Source organism: Ruditapes philippinarum, unplaced genomic scaffold, assembly GCF_026571515.1.
Source record: "Ruditapes philippinarum isolate M1 unplaced genomic scaffold, ASM2657151v2 ctg646_1_1_1_1, whole genome shotgun sequence".
Classification (NCBI taxonomy): Eukaryota; Metazoa; Mollusca; class Bivalvia; order Venerida; family Veneridae; genus Ruditapes; species Ruditapes philippinarum.
In genome coordinates, this window is record NW_026856735.1 from 60,001 (window position 1) to 80,297 (window position 20,297).

A 20,297-nucleotide genomic window follows, 5' to 3' on the forward strand; every position below is an offset into this window, starting at 1 on the left:
TTTTTAACCATATGTGTATAGTAAAAACTTAAAAAATCTTCTAGAGCTTAGATATTTAGCATGAAACATGTTCTAATGGGTGTCTACAAAGTTTGTTCAAATAAAAGCACTGGGGTCAAAATTGGCTCCGTCCCGGGGGTCATTGATTTTCCTTATATGTTTATAGCAAAAACTTCAAAAATCTTCTTTGAAAAAACCCAAATAGCTAGAGTTTAGATATTAAGCATTAAACATCTTCTAGTGAGTGTCTACAAAGTTTGTTCAAATAAAAGCCCTGGAGCCAAAAATGGCCCCGCCCCGGGGTGTCATTGTTTTTAACCATATGTGTATAGTAAAAACTTAAAAAATCTTCTAGAGCTTAGATATTTAGCATGAAACATCATCTTATGGGTGTCTACCAAGTTTGTTCAAATAAAAGCCCTTGGGTTAAAATTGGCCCTGCCGGGGGGGGGGGGGTAGGAGGCTGAGAGCAGGTCATTGTTTATCATTATATGTGTGTAGTAAAAACTTAACATCATGAAACATCTTCTAATGGGTGTCTTCCAAGTTTGTTCAAATAAAAGCCCTGGTGTTTAAACTGGCGTGCTCCGGGAGCCTATATACAGTTGAGCGACCTCAGGCCATCATGGCCCTCTTGTTTTAAAGCTCTTATTACGTTTTTTTAAAAGGCAGATCTAGTTTTAAGTTTTTATCAAGAATGTTAAGTGACATGATAATCATTTCAGCTGAATTTTGACACAAGTTAATCAACTTATATACACAATTTCGTTCGCTTGCTGGTATAAAACATCATGCCATTCTTAATACTAGACATGTTATCGATAAAGGTCACAGCTAAAAAAAAGAGCAGAACAAAAAAAGTTATGTTGAATTATTTTATGGAGCTAACAAATTATAGGATGGCTGGTGGTTCTACCCTAGCTTTGGGTGTACATCTTTATATTATCTCCCTTTAATAAATCAAAGTAACCTTAACTGACTTTTACGTCCAATCCGTCACGCTAAATAATTAAATAACGCAAAAATATAAATAGCTATACATTTTCTAACTACTGTCTTTGCTAAAGAATATCAATAATTATATTTCGTTTTTTTCGACAGCAAACTGAAAGAGATCCAATAAAATTTGTGGATTTTAGCAAACCAAATGAAAGAATATTGATCGACAAAGAAGGTAAGTTTTTCTTAGTAATATATTGTTTTGTTTTGTATTTTAAATTTTAGATTTGACTTTTTTATACAAATAATATAAAAATTACCTCAGACAAATTTAAACAATCATTTTTGACGTTTTGCATTACGCGTTTGTGATTACAAATACTTCGGCATATTCATTTAATGAGTTTCTAACAGGCACAAATCCTTTAACTTGCTAGAATATAAACTGTCCTTTCCAGGACAGAAGAGAATGTAGAATCGAAATTCTTAATTTTTTTATTTCTCCGTACGATTACATGCGTACCAATTTCCCCTTAGAAAAGGATTATCTAATAGCAAACAAAAATAATTATATAAATAAATTCATAACTAAATCTTTCACAAATAAAATATCATTCGATACTTCAGTGCTTTGATTTTTTCCTAGGTGGTATCCATTTCCTGTGGACTGTCGCTACCGACAACTTTTTTTACGGCTGTATTACAACACACAGCGTGTTTCTCGTGACACTAAGAAGTTCCACCGTAAATGAGCTGATCGTGCAACAAGGTAGGATCTAAACTATGGTGTTCTTTTAGGATCGTTGTTGATTCACAATTTTGAAATAATTATATTTAATAACAATTACTCGCCTTCACGAGTTATGAATTACAATTTCTGGCCTTCATTGGTTAAAAATCTGGTTTTACCTTTTACAACATGTAAAATATGTATAAAAATCATCATTACAGTTTGAAAATTGAGTATTAAAATTAACATATTTAATAAGTTGCACCATACATATACATACATATACATGAATACGCCGGGAAAAAAATCTTGTGAGGAAGGAGACTTATAGGCCCGTAGGGCCGGGCATTACTATTATTATAATTATGTATATAGTTTTGTAATTATTGTCAAAATACAAATCACAATAATAAATGATTATCTTATCTTAGAGCTTATATAATAAAATGTAATTAAGTTCACCGTCAAGTTATTAATGTCATAACGTCCAGTAGTGTATTGAAACTATGGCGGCACCACTAGTCTGACAATACTTTTTTCTATAATTTGATAAATTCTAGACATCTACAAGAATGATTCTTAGTAAGCTTAGTAAGCTTCAAGGTATGCACAAGTGTGCAAAATAAGATTTATCAATTACAGTAATTGAGAGTCAAAGGGCAGTAATATTCGCATTAGGTATATTTCAAAGAAACTTCCACAAAATGGATTTGTCTCCCTTTGTTTGCAAGAATATTTACTTGATCGTTTTAGGAACGCAACATGAGCGAGCACCGGAGCTGAAATATGCGTCTAAAGAAGTTGTGGTATATGCACAAAAGGATGCGGAATTGATGTGTATCTTTTCATACTTTTCGCCGACGTAAGATGATATTTTATAGATATGGAAAACAATACAAAATAATTATATAAATTTGATAATTAAAGTTAACAAGCCTCAAAAAACATACAGTTAGATTAACATGTAAGAGAAGACACGTGATTTTAGCCAATCTAAACATGTGATAACTTAGGTGACCTGGACAGGACTCCATACACCGGTAATATAAGTTGAGAAAATGTGCGGAAGAAGTCCTTGAAAATTTAAGCACTAAAAATGGTATTCATGTTTCTAATATTATTGTCCAAAGAAGAATCGCCTTATCTGCGTGCGTATTCCATGCGGGGATAGTAATCATGTACCATCGGGATATTAATTTCTCATTTTCCCTTTGAAGTCGACGCAATAACCATACCATCTGATGAAACAGTCATTGCCGCATTGTGCGGGGGTGTAACGGGCTGTTTCAATTATCTAGACTTGTCTGACCTCTAATGTGTACTTATGTAACCACGTTTAATCTGTTCTTATAAATTTTAGCAGTAAAGTTTATATAAACATACGAAAAAGTTCATCTGGACCCTACTGACTGAAAATTTTGACATTGAAGATCTTCTTTAAGTATTAAATATCAATTTTCATAAAAAAAACCAACTGTACTGACTACATTTCTTTCAGTCTGTGCCTTGCTTGTACGCGTGATAATATCATGAATTTGGGACTTTATTTCTCGGGTTGTAACAGTCTCATGACGTACAGGACGGGCGTTATCCTGTTTCTGCCACGCTTAACTTTCAACAGCGGCATGTGAGGGATAATGTTCCCTATGTTTGCTACTTAATCAGTAGAGATATCAAGCTATCTGACGAAATGTTGGTTGTTCTACTTTGATGCCCGCTCCTGTCTAAAATACTGCACGGAGAGGCAACTGCGGTCTTTCTCCACCAGGAAAGCTGAAAAGTCGTCATATAACCTCAACTCTGCTGGTGTCACGTAAACCCACATCCCCAAAAGAAAATCAGTATAGATTACCTTTTAAGGATAATATTAATGCGCTGCTCTTAAAGAGATTATTTCCTATTTGCATATCAAAATCACTTCCCTCTTTCACTTTAGAGTGCTATCTTTTCGGTATCAACTACCCAACTGGCACCATTCGTTTGATACACTTATATAATTGGGGAAAAGTAGGACAGACTGAAAAAACGGACATGCTTGCTTTACTCCTTTAATACATTGCACAACCCCTACAAAACTGCAATCGTACATAAGAATGAGTCATATATATATACTAATATACCTAATACTTTATTTGAGGACCGTTTTTTTTTTAATTCCTTATACAAAAATTATATTTTTGTTTGAATGGTATTACATTGTTTATGTGTTTAACATCTTTTCCAGTGAGAAACTAGTGATCAAATGGTTGCACAATGGTGAGGCAGTGGGATCTAACAGTCCTAATATCACGTTGAAAGCTGTATCGTTACCTAATGCGCAGCGTGATGACTCGGGAGAATATCGTTGTGAGGCATATCTTGGAACTAAAACTGCATTCGGAACTGTCAACCTCAAAATTGTCTGTAAGTGTTTTCTTTGTTTTGATCTTAAAAATAAATTGAACGCTTTTTACAAAAAAGTACGAATTTTATAACATAAAAGGTTTATCATACCCGAAAAATGCCTTAAATTTTGGTTCACAAAAACGTTGTAGCTTTGGTGTCCAGTTTCAGTTTCCAAAAAGTTACTCATTAGCAAAATTATCTGAATAATATTTGCTTCTGTTGCTTTTTGACGATTTTTAAACATAGTGACAGTATTTTTATAAAAGTAAAAAATCTGCTTTGTTTACATTTAGTTTCTATTTATGGCAAATAATTTCATATTATCAGTTGATAAGCATGTTACAGCCTATGAAACCATTATTCAGACGTTGAGCAACCAATAGCTGCCCTATTATAGAAGGGAAACATGTTTTGTACCTAAAGCATAAAGTGCTTTTAAGAATCAAAAATTAACTATTCAACCGTCACTTTGTTGTTAACAAAATAGTTTTAAATATTATTTCAATCGCTTTTTTCCTCATGACAATGAGCATAAATCTGGGACTGAACTATCTAAATGCTCCATGTAGTACATTAAGTACACATTATCTTCTCACTAGGGAGAACAATGGAAAAATTACCCAAGTATTGCTTGTTCTATCCTGGGACGATGCGATATTTCTCTGTGACAATGGTTTCGAACATTGTGTCGAAATATCTCTTGACCGTCCCGGGTTCAGAATCATGTGAAATTCGTACCCAGTCACTTGCGGAGAAATTGGTGGTTACTGGCTTGTTTTTCAGCCAGATAAGATTGATCGACCTTCGTGATATGATCACCCAAACTCCGTTCCCCCACTCCAGCACACATTCGAAAAAAAAATGTGAGAAACGATAAGCAAATAAGTAGTTCCAATTATATTTGATAGCATATCTTCTAGGTAAATATCTACAAATATAAGCCACCAGAAGATAATGACAATTCAAAAGTTTTAAACAATTCAATTCTATAATATTTTACAGCACCGCCGACGTTTCTTCCGGGAAAGTCGTTAGGGTCGAATTCATTTCCTGTCGGGAAGGACGCCGTGTTTCAATGTGGGACATCTTCGTATAAAACTTACAGTTTCCCAACAGTTTGGTTTGTAAACGGAGAACCTCTCATAGGTAACTGAAAAAGTTTTGTTTTTTCTTCACAAAGAATAATGTACATTAAAGTGAATTGATCGAGCAATGTGCACATTTGCCAAAGGTGTTTTCAAACATCCATTAAAGCAAATAAAAATGTCCCTATCGGATATTTGTAACAACATATGAAACATTTTTGAGAAAAAAACATGTTGATAATTTTTAAAGTGATCTAAATATGAAAATTTATATAAATAGTATTTATAAGTTGTTCTAGAACAATTAATTGTCTGCTATATATAGATATGTCATATCGGGTCAGCTATCTCGTACTGCCTACGTGGTCGAGGGGTAAGATCCCCGGGAGATGCTTTGTTAGTTTAGCACGGAGGAATGTAGTCTAGTACTGGTGTAACTCCCCAGGAACAATGGTTAGGAAACTACCCGCCTATATGACTGAAATACTGTTGGGGAAAAAGGCGTAAAATGAAACCAATAAACAAACAAACAAACAAATTCTCATACTGAGCAACAACGGTTATATATAATTATTTCGAGGTGTGTTTTCACCTATGATCCTAAATGCTATCAGCTTAATTATTACATTGCAGACAATCCGGTATAGACCAATTCACTTTAACAATCAGTGTGGTATTGAATTGGCATATTTTATTGACATTTGACACATCATATAAAGACTAAGTATGTGATCTGAAATAAGAAAATATCCCTGTCATCTTGCCGCTTTCCAAATTAAATGATTATGATTTAAACGTATAGATCCGTATGGAAAAGGTCGAGGTTTGTCTAGCATTGGTGATAAGTTCTTCTTGCATATCAGACTGGCCTTTCTACGGAATGCCGTTAGGGCCATCGCCTATGAATGGTTTGATCTGAAACGCGATACTCGACAGTACGATGATGAAAACGCGAAATCACGAAACTACGATGGTGAAAACGCGACAGTACGATGGTGAAAACACGATAGTACTGTCGCGATTTCATCATCGTACTATCGCGTTTTCATCATCGTGCTTTCGCGTTTTCACCATCGTAGTTTCGTGATTTCGCGTGTTCACCATCGTACTATCGACTATCGCGTTTTAGATCAACACATTCATAGGCGATGGCCCTAACGGCATTCCGTACGTTTCCGTTAGTTTTACCCATGCCGGAAATTTCATCTGGGGGGGGGGGGGTTCCAGATGAGTCGCGTGCTGTACAATGGCACGATCAAGATGACGTCATTTTACCGTTATGAATGATTTTGTAATTAATACGATGTTGAATGAAAGTAGTTACGGTTGTAATGATATAAATTTTCATTGAAAATAAAGATAAAGAATTTAAAATATAATGGAATATGGTAGAATATATGCAAGAAAAAATATCTGACATATGTTTGCGGTTCGGATCGGAATATCCGTCCCGAGGTGACCCGCCCATTGGGCGGTAACGAGGCTTGCCGATATTATTAGTCTTTAACGTTTTCGTGTCAATTTCAGGATGCCCAGAGCGTGAGTTTGAATGTAAGACACCGCTGCCAAACGGATATTCAAGATGTATATCGAGTGAAAAAGTTTGCGACGGTAGCCCAGATTGTCCCGATGGAGAGGAAGAAGTTGGTTGCCCAGGTACTGCTTTGTTGTTTCTTTTAAATCTTTCGAAATATAGTAAGTCATGATACGGTCGGAGTCCGTAATGATTTTTTTGAAAAGAAGAGGAAAATCAAAATATTTGAATTTTTGAAATACAGGAATTGTAGGGTTTCACTTCAATTATGATAGTTGCTTTCGAAAATGAGGAAAAATAATCTTACCCAAGCTTGTCCTGCATGATCAGATATGAAAAGTTACACTTAAACATGATGGCGACTTACCCTTTAAGTAAAGAAATGTTTGACAATTTATCATGTTATCAATTATGCATTTTTGCATTAAAATCTATATGTATGATAATTAATAATAATATTAATAATAATAATAATAATAATGATGAATAATGATTAATTATTTTTTCATGAATTCAGTGCTATGGTATATTTCAGTCACGTGCCCGGAGTCTCAAGTAAGTTGTTTAGGTCAATGTATACCAAGCACGTCGATCTGCCAGGAATGTGTGTACCCAAGCTTTCTGTGTCACAATAAAATGAAGTGTGTACAAGCTTCCTATATCTGTAACGGAAATATGGATTGCCCGGATGGCTCAGACGAAATTGCATGCCGTATGTAACAGACTTATCAAATTCTCCTTTCGCCTTTTAAAGCTATGTCATTTCGCCTTTAACTCATCTTTCTCTTTTTTTCCTTGTAATTCGCTATCCCTCTCCTCTTGTCTATAAACCACATAGGAGGATGCGCTTCTTGAAATAAAGACGCTATTTTTAATTATAGGTAAATGTAAATGTTCTTTATTTTATCAATTATACTGACTTGTTCAAGATTCTCGAATATTTCTGATTTTTCCCTCAGCTGTTCACTTCTTTTTTATAGCTAGCATGTATATATCTGTATTCTTGCAGCAAATGGACCAGATGTCAGAAGAGGGGAATATATTATAAAATCGGATAGGTCGCAGTTAGTTTTGCAGAATCTAACACTAGATCAATCAAGATGTTTTCAGTGTATGTCAAGAAACGAATATGGTACGACAATAGGGGATGGCTGTCTGACAGTAATAGGTGAGTTGTCTCCCTTGAATCAATTTTACGCACGTTGAAACGAAGTTATAATATATGTAGTATTTCTTTTCTCTTTGGTATTACATACATTATTTTACTTCAATACCTTTTTATATGTTTAATTAGATAAGCGTAAATTGTATGAACTAATTTATGAAGAATATATTCACGTTATGCTATGCAAGTTAAAGTACCATTGTATCATGGTTTATAAATAAGAATATAAAGTCACAGCGTCTTTCAAAAAACTGAATAATTGTATGAAATAGGTGTATGTCAGGTCTAATATGGTTCATCTTATACGAAGTTATAAATTTGGTACTTTTGAACACATATTTTCGCTTTACAGTGTTTGTAATCAGTATGGATGTTTTACCGTCATGTCCGACAATGTCCGCCAATCTCCGGTGCATAGTTGGTTAATGCATATACTTATATATACTTCAGACAAAATCACCGTCATAAATGGACCAAACAGTACATACTATGTTGAGCCAGGATCAAGAATTGGTATAACACTAGAAGTAACGACAGACCCAAAGTGGGAGAATCAGATGCATTATACGTGGACCTGGTACGAACAGATAGTGGATGAAAATACTGGAGAGACCACTACAGGTAAAATTAATCGCCCCCAATTCATTTCATTAAAAAACTACTTTTTATGTAATGGGACGTTTATCTCATGGACATTTTATATTGCCATGTCCAGCTTATCTTTTTAGAACCAACACCTGTCATATACGAACTTCGGATTTTTAGATAAAAATGAAGATTTGTTCAGACAACATTATAAAGTATTGCCAGAATAAACGAATGATCAGACGTGACGTGCTATGAACTTATGACAAAGACAAACTACTTTTAGTTGCCGCAGGTTGAAGGAAAATGTTGTCGAAACTTGCAATTGTGCATAGATATTCAGAGTATTAACGGTGTGTTTATGTCAATAAACAACGCTGTTGATTTTACTCCCTCCGATACAATTAAATAAATAACATAAAACAAAACAACAAAGAAACACACATTTTCCAGAAGCAATATTTCAGACATATGCGTCTTTGGGATGAATATTCCATACCATAATGCGATCACATCACAGTTGCCTTCAACTTTATCCAGCCATTTGTAATTATGTTATGGTGGACACCTTATAAACCTAGAGCATTGTTTTTTATGCAACTGGTTAAACTCAAATGCAAACAATTTTTAATATTGTTTATCTTCTCGGATGCGCAATATGCCTGAAATAATGCAAGATATGTTACGGATTTTCACATGAGTTCTTCGGCTGCTAATTAAATATAGAAAGTCGTTATATGCTGTTTAAAATTCGGTGTGACCTGAAACAAAAGAAAAATAAACAAACGCTTTGTTAAAAATGTTTCAAAAGTCATAATCCTTATTTTATATATTTTTTAGTTTCCAAATATCTGCCGACAAAAGACAAGGCTTTTCCCGGTGTTTTCACTATGACTCAAGAAAATAGAACCATAGCGTTCTTGTTCCCGGAAGTAAGGAAAGGTGAAAGAAAGAACAAGGGAAAAATGCTCTCCCCTTTTTTAATCAGCTTATCAACCCGGTTTATACACAGTGAATATTGAACACAGATACGATAAAGTACAGATAAACTTTACAATAAATGGGAAAAGAATTGTACCACCACCAGGTATGTAGTATCAATAATTAGTACGCAATCACTTACATTTTTACAAGAACTTCAAAACCGATGCACTTGGTAAAGATGTCTTAAATATTTTAATATGAACCATAAATCTTGAGCAATTTGTTATGTTTACATTGCATAAGGTTGCCACCAGGAATCTTCATTTTCAACACTTGTTACAAATTGCATAATGTCTAGATATAGAACACATTAAAAAAAAATTAACACCGAAAAGCCACATTGGCGACTCCTCTAAGAGATTGCAGCAACATCAAAATGGGAGTTCTATAGAGCTATGAAAACAAATCAAATAACTTAACTTTTAATAATTTTGATGGTATTATTGCTCCGTGCCCACAGGCGCGGAGCTATTTGTGTTTACTATTTTTTTTGTCCATGGGCCCGGATTTGAGCAATAAATCCTTTCGATTAACAGCTAAAAGTAAATCCGCATTCAAGAACTCCTTTCGATTTCTATATTGGTTTCCCCGTCGATGATTCGCAGCATGTCATATTAATGAATGAGAACCGGAAAGCAGTTCTGATGTACATAAATTCGAAAGCTATAAATAGCTATAAATGTTTTGATTTTTGACACTTAGGTTATAAATTTGTTATTTCCCTTTTTTAGTAGTACATGAAATTATAATTTGTTACATTTTGAAATACATTTACACACAGCATATCAAGTACATGATGTATACTATTAGTGATTGAATTTGTCAATATAAAGAAGATTTCAGGCAAAAGATTTTAACAATTTTGCTTTTGATAATTATTTTTAATTTATATTTATGAAATTAAATGTTTAATAATAACATGTTGATATATTGGTTGTTTTGAAATAATTTAACTTTAGTATATAAGGTTACATTTCATTAGCGTCATTGGTATGCTTGTGATAATGGTATGACTGGTGACATGATTGGGGGGTCCGTACTCGACAGCGAAAGCTGCATTTTGTAGCCTTAAGAGCGGATGGACCCTCATTAAGGTGATTCCGCTTTGTCAGCCAAGTCTGTTTTCACAAAGTCTGTGCAAAGTGAAAGTAGGCCAAAATTCATATAACAACAAAGCTCACATTGTTATATGATGAGCCATTTGCAAGTACACTTCCAATTCTATGTTTTAAATACTATTTTAATCAAAAATAAAAATGATAACAATAAGAAATTTACCTTGAATGGGCTACATTTCTGAAGACCAAAAACATTCTGTTGCAAATCTTTATGCACATTTCATGAATGGCAAAATCCAGTTTAAAGTCTATTTTAGTGCAAACAAATGCTATTTTTTGCAGAAAATACAAAAAACTTTAAAAAACATAAATCTTAGGAAAGTAGTTTATCTGACCTTGAAAAAACATGGCCTCCATGACATGTGTAAAAAAGTAGTACCATGAAAATAAACATCATTTACCTATTTCTTGTGTACATGACAAACAGACACACTTCACTGTTACACAGAAAAAGGTTAGATTTTAAAGTTGATTGTGTTTTCATTTTAATTGTAGTTCATAAGGCTATAAATGATGATTGTTTTCTTGCACTACATGTACTTTTTTACAAGAAATAATGGAGGCCATGTGCTTAGAAGGACATGAGATACTGATTTATTTGGAGTTAAGTTTTGAAAGATTTTTGTATTTGTTGCAAAAAATAGCTTCTGTTGGCACTAAAACAGACTTTTAAAAGGATTTTGCCATTCATGAAATGTGCATAAAACTTTGCAACAGAATGTTTTTGGTCTTCAGAAATGTAGCACATTCAAGGTAAAATATTCTTATTGTTATCATTTTTGTTTGTTTGTTTATAATTGTCCTTAAAATATAAACCTGGAAGTGTATTTTCATATGGTTCATCATTTTACAATAAGAGCTTTGTTGTTATATGAATTTTGGCCTACTTTCACTTTGGACAGACTTTAGTTAAAACAAACATGGCTGACAAAGCGGAATCACCTTAAGCATAGGCTATAGATAGATATCATGACAACAACAGAAACTTTGACATGAAGTGTAATGTTTTTTTAATGATGGTTTTAAAGCAATTCATCAAAAATATATATTGATCTCCCTAAAAATTAATTAACAATAGTTTTTTTATATATATCCAATGTCAAATAGCTTTCATATCTTTGTCTCGCACGAATATGATATTAGTGAATTTCCTCATACCTACCTAAAATTCAGGTAACAGTCTTCTATTATATTGATAAATACTGTATCACCATGTAACGCGTGTATAACAAACAAACAAAATCCTGAATTTGGTCTTTTGGAAATTCATCCCATTTTTTCATTCCAGAGTGTGTTCTACTTTCAGTATTGAAAGAAACCATTTTTTTTTAATTTGACATGAAAAATATGCATGTAATATTACTATATTATAATATTAGTCCCTTTTGTTACTATTTGTATATTTGTTACAATTATAACAGACTTTGATATTTCTATCATCTATCTTCTGTTACTGAAACAGAACACAGTACAGTCATGTCACATAACATTTACAAGTCTTGTAAGTCTTGTTTGTATTCAATGGAATTACTTTCCTTACCAGGTAGGCATCAGTGAAAGCATTTTTTTATATTAAATATTTTCCCCCTCTTTTTAATTATGGACAGTGCATAAGATAAGTATAATTATGGAAAATATGGTTTACAAAACATTCGGAAAAAATCTACAATATTACTTAATCTGAATATAACATGACCTGTGCGTAGGAATAATTTGGTAAGGTATCTGTAATGAGCACATTTTTTTGCGCGGAGCTTCTCAATTGCTGCATTGCAGCAACTTTTGTACTTGTAAGTTATCTAGAGATCCCCTGATAAAGACGTTATAATCAGTTGCTTGCTTTACAAGCTAGGATACAGCGGACCATGGCTTCATTTCTTATCAGACCTACTACAGTGTAGCAAGTTTTGTTGAAGTTGTGCCAATAGAAAACATTTGACTCCTAGATTTGTAATAAGAACGTGTTAATCATATTCAATGATTATCGTGCCATTAACTCTGTTGATGATCTATTAGTATTATAAGCATTGTTTTTTCCTGTCCGCGGATTTCCTTTCTTACCAAAATAATGCCGCAATGATATAAAACAAATGTGCCAGATATATTGATTGTTTGCACTATAATTTTATATAATTATTTCATCTATCGTGTCATAGATAACCTTCATAAACTAAATAGATAAAAGTTTGATATTTTTTCTCTTTGTTTCAGTTCCTATTGTTGAGGCTGCATCAACAAATCTATGGTTTATAGCTCTTATCCTTGGTATATTGCTTCTCTTCATCATAGTGGCTTTGATCATTTGTTATATGTACAGGAACAGAGGCGGCACCTATTTGTGTAAGTACAATCTGATCAAATAACTTCAAGGAAAACTATTTAATCTCCTAACTAAAATGTTATTTGTAGTCAATTATTGAATAATTATGAGTATGAGATGCAAAATAAGTCGAAATAGAGCTGTGCTCAATTAATCGATCGCTCGTTGTTCATCTGTGATTACATGTAAGTGAATATAACTTTATATACTAAGTACGAGTGTAGGTTTGTGAAAATGTTTCCATCTACAAAATACGTTTCAAAAACACTTGAGCCCAAGGATACAAGCACGTAGACAGAATAACAATAAACTGGGAGAAAATAAACGTTCATACAGTGCTAAAGTATAAATACCCAAGTTCTTCGGCGTATCATCAGGGGTATATTACATGTATAATATGACATAATACAGCACAGAATCTCTATATGTGTGTACTATATAAAACCGTTATTGAATAGTCATTGTTGTTATACTTTACAAAAGAATAAAATAGCCTGCGGACAATATGGTGAAAAGTAGATTAAATATCGAATCTAAGGGAATAAAAAATTATAACAAATATTAAAACTACATGTATAAAGGCGTTTTATGCTTATGCACCTAAAATAAAATGTCAGAAATTGCAAATTTCATCAAGTAGAAATTAAATGCTTTAAATACAAATGACAAAAGATCAATGCTCCCAGGCACCTGGAAAGAGTGGCCTCCCGGGCACCGCCTGATTATTTAAGGAAGTTTTAAGTAATATGTCAGATGTGGGCGAGAATTTGTGTTAAAATCAGTCTCCTTTGACTCAAGCTTAAGTACGAGTGTTTATGTTGGCTGAAGTACGAATGTATATGTTGATTGCAGCGGAACGGTCTGTATAATCACTTAAAGAGATTTATCAAAATTTCACATTTCTAAACATCGCATATCATTTTCGAATATGTTCTGAATTGGATTTTAATTATTAAAAAGTAAAGCATTCTTAAAAATTATGTTTCAGAATAATAATATGAACAGTTTTTATCATATTGTATGTTTTATTTTACAATAATATATTGATAAAGTATGTATAATTTTTCAGTGGACAAGAAGGAGGTCAAAGCTGGCCATGATCCAGAAAAGGAATTAAACAACGGCTTCCAAGACGTGGGTAGAATGTACGTATTATAATATACATATTCCGAGGTTTACTGCTATTACAAACGTACACGATTGATAGATCACTCCCCTGACCTTTAATCTGAATAATAACAAATTAGCACACATACTGGCGTGTTCTTTTTTGTGAACAAAAGCTTGTTGTGGACTTCGTATTCATTAGTTATAGAATATTAACGAGGACTATCAGCGCATGGGGCGACAACAAGGGTCAATCATAGGAAATTAATCGAGACGGAACGTTTTGATAGTTTTATAAAGTAGTATATGCATGTCTTGAAACAATGCTTATATAATGATAAAAACTATGAATTGAACTTGATCATTTGAAATTTTACATCTTAATCTGAAATAAAACAAAGGTAGCTGTATAAGCATATATGGCACACATTTACCATACATAATCTTATAAAATATAATGTCTGTTTCATAATTCATAAACAATAACTTTCCTTATATTGTGTATCCCTCCTTGCAATTGAATGCCTTTACCATCAATTCTTTTATTGAATTGTTTGTAGTTGTTTGTGTTTTCCCCTTTTTTCCTCGTAGGATTTTGTTTGATACGAGCAGTACACTTTGCCGCGGGTCCTGTGTGGCTGGGTTTTATTGGGGAATGAATTCATCGAATACCGCCCTTCAATTTTGATCTTTGTTTTCATATTAGATAAACAATCTCATCATTAGTCTACTGACCAACATTTAGATGAACTGTATACATTTTAGTCAAAGTGTAAAAATATAAAAAATAATCGAAGATTTTTATCTCTGTTTCAGTGACGATGATAATGACGATCCTGATATAGAAAAGATTTCATTATCAGAAAGCGTGAAGAATTACTACGATTCTGACGACGACCCGACCGGGGAGTATGAGGGAGATCTTGATACAAGCAAATTTAACGAAGAAGGTTCGTTCATTGGTTTATATGGTGCAAAAACAGCCAAGGAGGCGACAGTATAGGGCCTTTCTCTTCATATGTGTGTCTTTAATGCAAATTATATGTAGATTTATTTAGAAAATGACATAGGTATCTGTTTCATGCTAACTTTTCTGAACCAGATGACAGAATATCGTATAAATGAGTCGATAACAATTACCCGTATGATGACACTTATTTCTTTTTGCAAGTATCAGAAAAGTTCTATCTGAAAAAGATATGTAATGCTAAGTTACTGTTTTGGCGTATAACATGACTCGGTATAAATACTATGAAATGAAATGCCTTCCTACTAAAACATAGAAAAATATTTGTCACAGAAGAACTACAACAAAGAAAAGAACCTTGTTACAATTCTCTCGTTTCTAAATGGCATTCTTAAAATTTTAAGTATTATTTAATAAAAAAAAATAGGGTTAACTGTTTTAGGTTTTTGTTTATTTATTTGGTTCAAGAACGTCTCAGTAAGGCACATGTATCAATAATGCTATCCAAAAATCCATGTATCAAAAGAAATGTCAAAATCTGGTATTTGTATTTTGCTATGCCATTTTATATATATATAAAGATTTTGATAGATGTAACATATTTTAAAGGAGTTAAACTGTGTCTGTTTTGACTCTAAAATTTTATTGTAAGTAAATTTAATACCATTCATTTAGATGGATCAGCAATCATTGAATTAACTTATATTTGAAGATGAAATGGTCGTGATGTTTAAATATATGTTTCTTTTTATATATTGTCCAAACCAGATCGTCGTCTTCGTGAACATCAGTAATGAAACATTATATGTGAGTAAGACCTTCACTGTGTGGAATGCATTCTATCGCTTTGACTAGTGTTCTATTTTTACATGATTTTGTTTCCGACAAAGATAATCATTCGCTGAAAATGCTATAACTTTGGAATACGATAAATTTATTTTTTTTACTTATGCATGCAAACATCGTATGTTCTACTACAGAATCTCTGGGAAAAAAAGAAGATTTTTTTCTTAAAAAATATGCATGTCGAAAAACTTTGTATGAATATTCATGGTTCTATAGGATTAAATGAAAAACCTAAATAGTTTTGATATTCATTAATGACTTTCGAGGGTTAAATGCTTGATCAATATTGGCAAATGCTTTTACATGTGTGTGTGCATGTGTTTGAAAGTAATGCATATTTTGTTAAACCAAATATTTTACTTTATAGTTGTGTATACTTAAAAAAGTGCAATTCAAATAGAGTTGTGTGTTAAGCATAACTCTAAAAATTATAACTTACCTGGCAATGTGTTTGTGTGTGAACGGATCTAACAGAAACATTTCGTTTTGTAAGATACTTATCTTTCTTTTCGCTTCTTTCCGTTTCTAACATGCTTTCCTAGAAAAAAAATGCATCTTTGCTTGTGAAAATGCTTTCTTGCGATTTTGTTCATCACATTTTAGAGTTTTATCATTTTCATGGCTTAATATTTGAATGTCATATATAATCGATTGTTTTGTCTTTTTGAAAATTTTGCGAGGATGTGTCTTAAATATCTGGTTTTATATAGTATTAAGAGTTAGATTACATTATCTGTAATACACAGCTACCATTGATTCAATTTCAAATAAATTGCTATGTGATGATATACTATCGTCTAAAGCAATATCATAATATTTTCTTGCAAACATTTCTTTTTTCAAGTGGCTTGGATTTTGGAAGTTTTCTTAGTTCTCTGAAATGATTTGTATATTTACACTTTTACTCTTTCTTACTAGCTTAGTCGTAGGAACAAAATTTTTTTGTTTAAACGACAACTTTGTCTTTGAAAAATCTGTTAGTCTATCATTTCCATCACCGACGACTAGTCGTTGCTTTCTTTTTATGGCTTTAACAGCATCTACCCATATAAATCATTTTCATTTGTCGAGATTGCAATTTTGGCTGTTAAGTATAGGATTGGCAAGTATAGGGTTGGCGCAAAACAATAGCTTTGAATTATTTGATGTTATATTAAATGTTTTAGACGTAAAATGTGTAGATCTGTATTCTCATATAAATGCATTTAAAATTTAATCAATTTATTACATTATACAATGTTTTATGTAACCGATTTACTATATTTCATATATTTTAAAACAGTTTTTAAATGTACGTGTATTAATCGTCCTATTCAGTTAACCGGCTCTAACCATTGCTTTTGTATTGTCGTTATATTTGTTGCTTTGAACTAGAATAATGTTTATACCCTCAGTGTATGCCTGAATTTTATTTATTTGTAAAATTGTACACTTGCGAAAGGTGATTTAATCTAGTTCATTTTTGTTTTTGTTTTATTTTAATTTTGTTGCATTGATTATTGAACGCTTTGTCAAATTTTTAACCAAGCATGTGTTTCGCTATGATAATAATATTGTATTATAATACTGTATGTAATATCATTTTTTTTTATAAAAAGCAATGTATACTAGAAATATTTTATTATTTACTGCATGTATATTGTTAGAAAATTGACAAGTTAATGTTATGCCCTCAGTGTATTAATAAGATTTTATTTGTCATTATAAAATTGTACACTTGCGAAAGGTGATTTAACCTGTTTAGATATATGTTCTTGATATGTGCGTTATATTGAATATATGTCATTATCGATATGATGTCATTTTCATTTGCCTTACTTTGTATAATTTAGAATTGCCATACATCTTCATTAAATTACCTATTTTCAATATTTTCGTGAAAAAGTGTATTACTGATATTAATTTTGTTTATTAAAATAAATGTACACTTTCGAAAGTAGTTTTAAAAACGGAAATAAACACATGTATGTTCAGTTTTTGTAAAAACGATTCTAAATCATTTTCTTAGTTTTGTTATTTGTTACGCCTCTTTTACGCTTTTTAGTAATTTCAAGATCATGAAAAATCCGTGCACCAAAAACAAAAGTTTATTTTATTCAATCATAATTATACATATTGTAAATATAGCCTTGCCAATTAAAACATTTTTTTTTCATTTGTCTTAACAAAACATATAAGCTTTGAAATTAAATCATATTTTTTGGTTATGTGGTTGTTTAAATGTTGCCAGGTTAATGTTATACCCTCAGTGTATTTTTAAGATTTTATTTATTGTAAAATTGTACACTTGCGAAAGGTGATTTAATCTGGTTGACTTTTGACCAGAGTTTATTTTGTATGATAACTAGAAGCATCTTGTTAAGTTCATTCTATACGATTCTAATAACATGAGAAAAACAGTTACAAGAGTTACAAGACAAATAGACAAAAGGACTGTAGATTTTTGCGAATGTGCGCTGTCATTTAGTACAAACAATGTATCACCATACCGATGACAATTTGACATTAAAAGATTACGGTACTTAATTGAAACATGTAGCCTTTGTGGCACTTAGGTCTATAACGTCATAAATGTTAACAAAAAAAATATGATCAACACAAAAAATTATGTTTCAAATATTATGAAAGATTTCTTATGTACTTGTACTTACTTACAATTTGTTGATAGACTAAATAAAAGATGAATAAAGATTGCTTCCATATGTACACTTTATTATTTATTTTTGCCCGGTAAATATTATTCGAAGAAGGGAAATAAAATTATGTTCAAGGATCCCTGGCAGTGATAATGGTATTGATAACGTATGTAGCCAATGTTCTTGATACATGGCAGAAGATGTTTACGCTGATGAATGAATTAAGTATATCTAATGCCCGAGAAGTAAATATTTACAGGGGTAGCTCATAACAACGTTGAAATAGTTTGTATGAGGCCCATGTTTAAGCGAAAGGAATAGCCTTTCAAGGAGAAGTTGACGGTAACTTGAGGAACAGAACAGAATGTATTGGTATAGAAACCAGAAACGGTAGAAATATGTAACATCCCACAGTTATGGTGAAGTAAAATTTCCGATATGTTCAGTGATACAGATGTTAGTCAAACTATTTGCACTTCGCGCTATTGTGTGCATGAGCAGTATCTCCCCTCTAAGCGAGCTTCTGACCCTGCCGAACGTCAATATACAATATACATGTATAAGCAATTATAATACATGTCCATGTTAGAAATTAGTTTTAAGGTGCATGTATTTATAACTAAGTTACATTCTAATACACAGAAGTGGTTTTACTGTGTAGGTTTTTTTCTGTATAAAAGCATTACGTGTTTAACCTCAAAGGGAGACTATTCCATATTAAAAACCGTCCAGAGTGCAATGCAGACTTACCTCCCTTATTAACAAGATACTTGGGAAGAACAATATTTGCTCTTTTTGCAATGACATATGTGACGTCTATGCCTAAACTGATATCATTTTGGAATGCATCATTATTAATAAACAAGAGCGATCAGAGTAGTCGTTTGCAGGGACTCCACTGCTTTTTTACGTGTTAGGACTGGGAAGATGATGTGCAATTTGATGATGGTCTGGGCCTATAACTTGTGTGCAAATTTTCAGTTCATTACCTCATTCCGTTTTCCCAGAATTAATCCGGCTAAAATAGCACAGAAAATCGATTTTCGTATATATTTCATTGTTGTCCTTTGCGGAGTTTTTCAAGATTTTCAAATTTTATGTTTTTATGCCTTTTGGACCTCAGTGGAAATCCTTTAAGCAGTAGACAAAAAAATCATTAACAGGTCAATACTTGTTTTGTTTATTATTATTATTATTATTATTATTATTATTATTATTCAAGAACCATAACACAACCAAAAATTATTCTACCGGAAAAAACGTGTAATACGCGTAAGTACTTTATGCCCCAACTAGGACCAAAAATATGAATCCGAGGTACCAATCAATCCCGAAAAGTTTCATTTAATTTGCATTAGTATTATAAGAGAAGTAGTCCAGAATAAAAAAAATCATTAAAGGGTCATAACCCATTGAACGAAAAATGCCATTGACGTGTGTAATTAGACTTGGTACTGATCTTTCCTGTAATGTTTGAATGAAATTGCACCAGTAGTTCCTGAATAGTAGTCTGGATAAGCTTCCACGTAGCTAGCAACACACACACACACACACACACACACGCACGCGCATGCGCACACACGCACACACACAACCAGGCCAAAACACCTTTTTGTTAAAAATCTTTCAAGCGGAATTAAAGGGAAAAACAAGGTTAGAATAAAAACTTGATTTCAGAAAAAGAATACTATAAATAATAAGTCTGCAAATTTTCTACCGCCAAATAATAATATTAAACGAATGATAACAAAATTTAAATCGCTAAATCACCAATTTCTACAAATCAGTAAGCGCGGCCATGTTTGTGTATTGGCCGCATAAAAACAGGTGCGCGTGATGTCATTTCCCCACATCTTTAGATTCATGATAAATGTAGTTGAATCGTAAGGAAATATT

The 20,297-nt window shown here is 32.5% G+C and overlaps 2 protein-coding genes across 3 annotated transcripts in view; both read left to right on the forward strand.

The window, feature by feature from the left end:
• Window positions 1-9,445, forward strand: part of LOC132747523 (neurofascin-like) — a 23,810-nt gene extending 14,365 nt beyond the window's left edge. The window contains exons 6-15 of the mRNA XM_060736924.1: window positions 1,102-1,174; window positions 1,586-1,708; window positions 2,423-2,531; window positions 3,894-4,072; window positions 5,057-5,200; window positions 6,667-6,795; window positions 7,209-7,385; window positions 7,683-7,841; window positions 8,289-8,459; window positions 9,264-9,445. Coding sequence (XP_060592907.1) covers window positions 1,102-1,174; window positions 1,586-1,708; window positions 2,423-2,531; window positions 3,894-4,072; window positions 5,057-5,200; window positions 6,667-6,795; window positions 7,209-7,385; window positions 7,683-7,841; window positions 8,289-8,459; window positions 9,264-9,445 — 1,446 coding nt within the window. The remainder of the gene's footprint in view (window positions 1-1,101; window positions 1,175-1,585; window positions 1,709-2,422; window positions 2,532-3,893; window positions 4,073-5,056; window positions 5,201-6,666; window positions 6,796-7,208; window positions 7,386-7,682; window positions 7,842-8,288; window positions 8,460-9,263) is intronic.
• On the forward strand, window positions 9,392-18,467 carry LOC132747517 (neurofascin-like). 2 transcript variants are annotated; one of them, XM_060736917.1, is made up of 5 exons: window positions 9,392-9,510; window positions 12,737-12,865; window positions 13,915-13,990; window positions 14,769-14,902; window positions 15,688-18,467. In XM_060736917.1, exons 2-5 carry the CDS (start codon window positions 12,835-12,837, stop codon window positions 15,711-15,713), a joined length of 267 nt encoding a protein of 88 aa, XP_060592900.1. In that variant the 5' UTR covers window positions 9,392-9,510; window positions 12,737-12,834; the 3' UTR covers window positions 15,714-18,467. The 2 variants fall into 2 exon arrangements, with proteins under 2 accessions (XP_060592900.1, XP_060592899.1); XM_060736916.1 differs by having other exon boundaries at window positions 14,769-18,467.
• The last annotated feature ends 1,830 nt before the right edge of the window (window positions 18,468-20,297 follow it).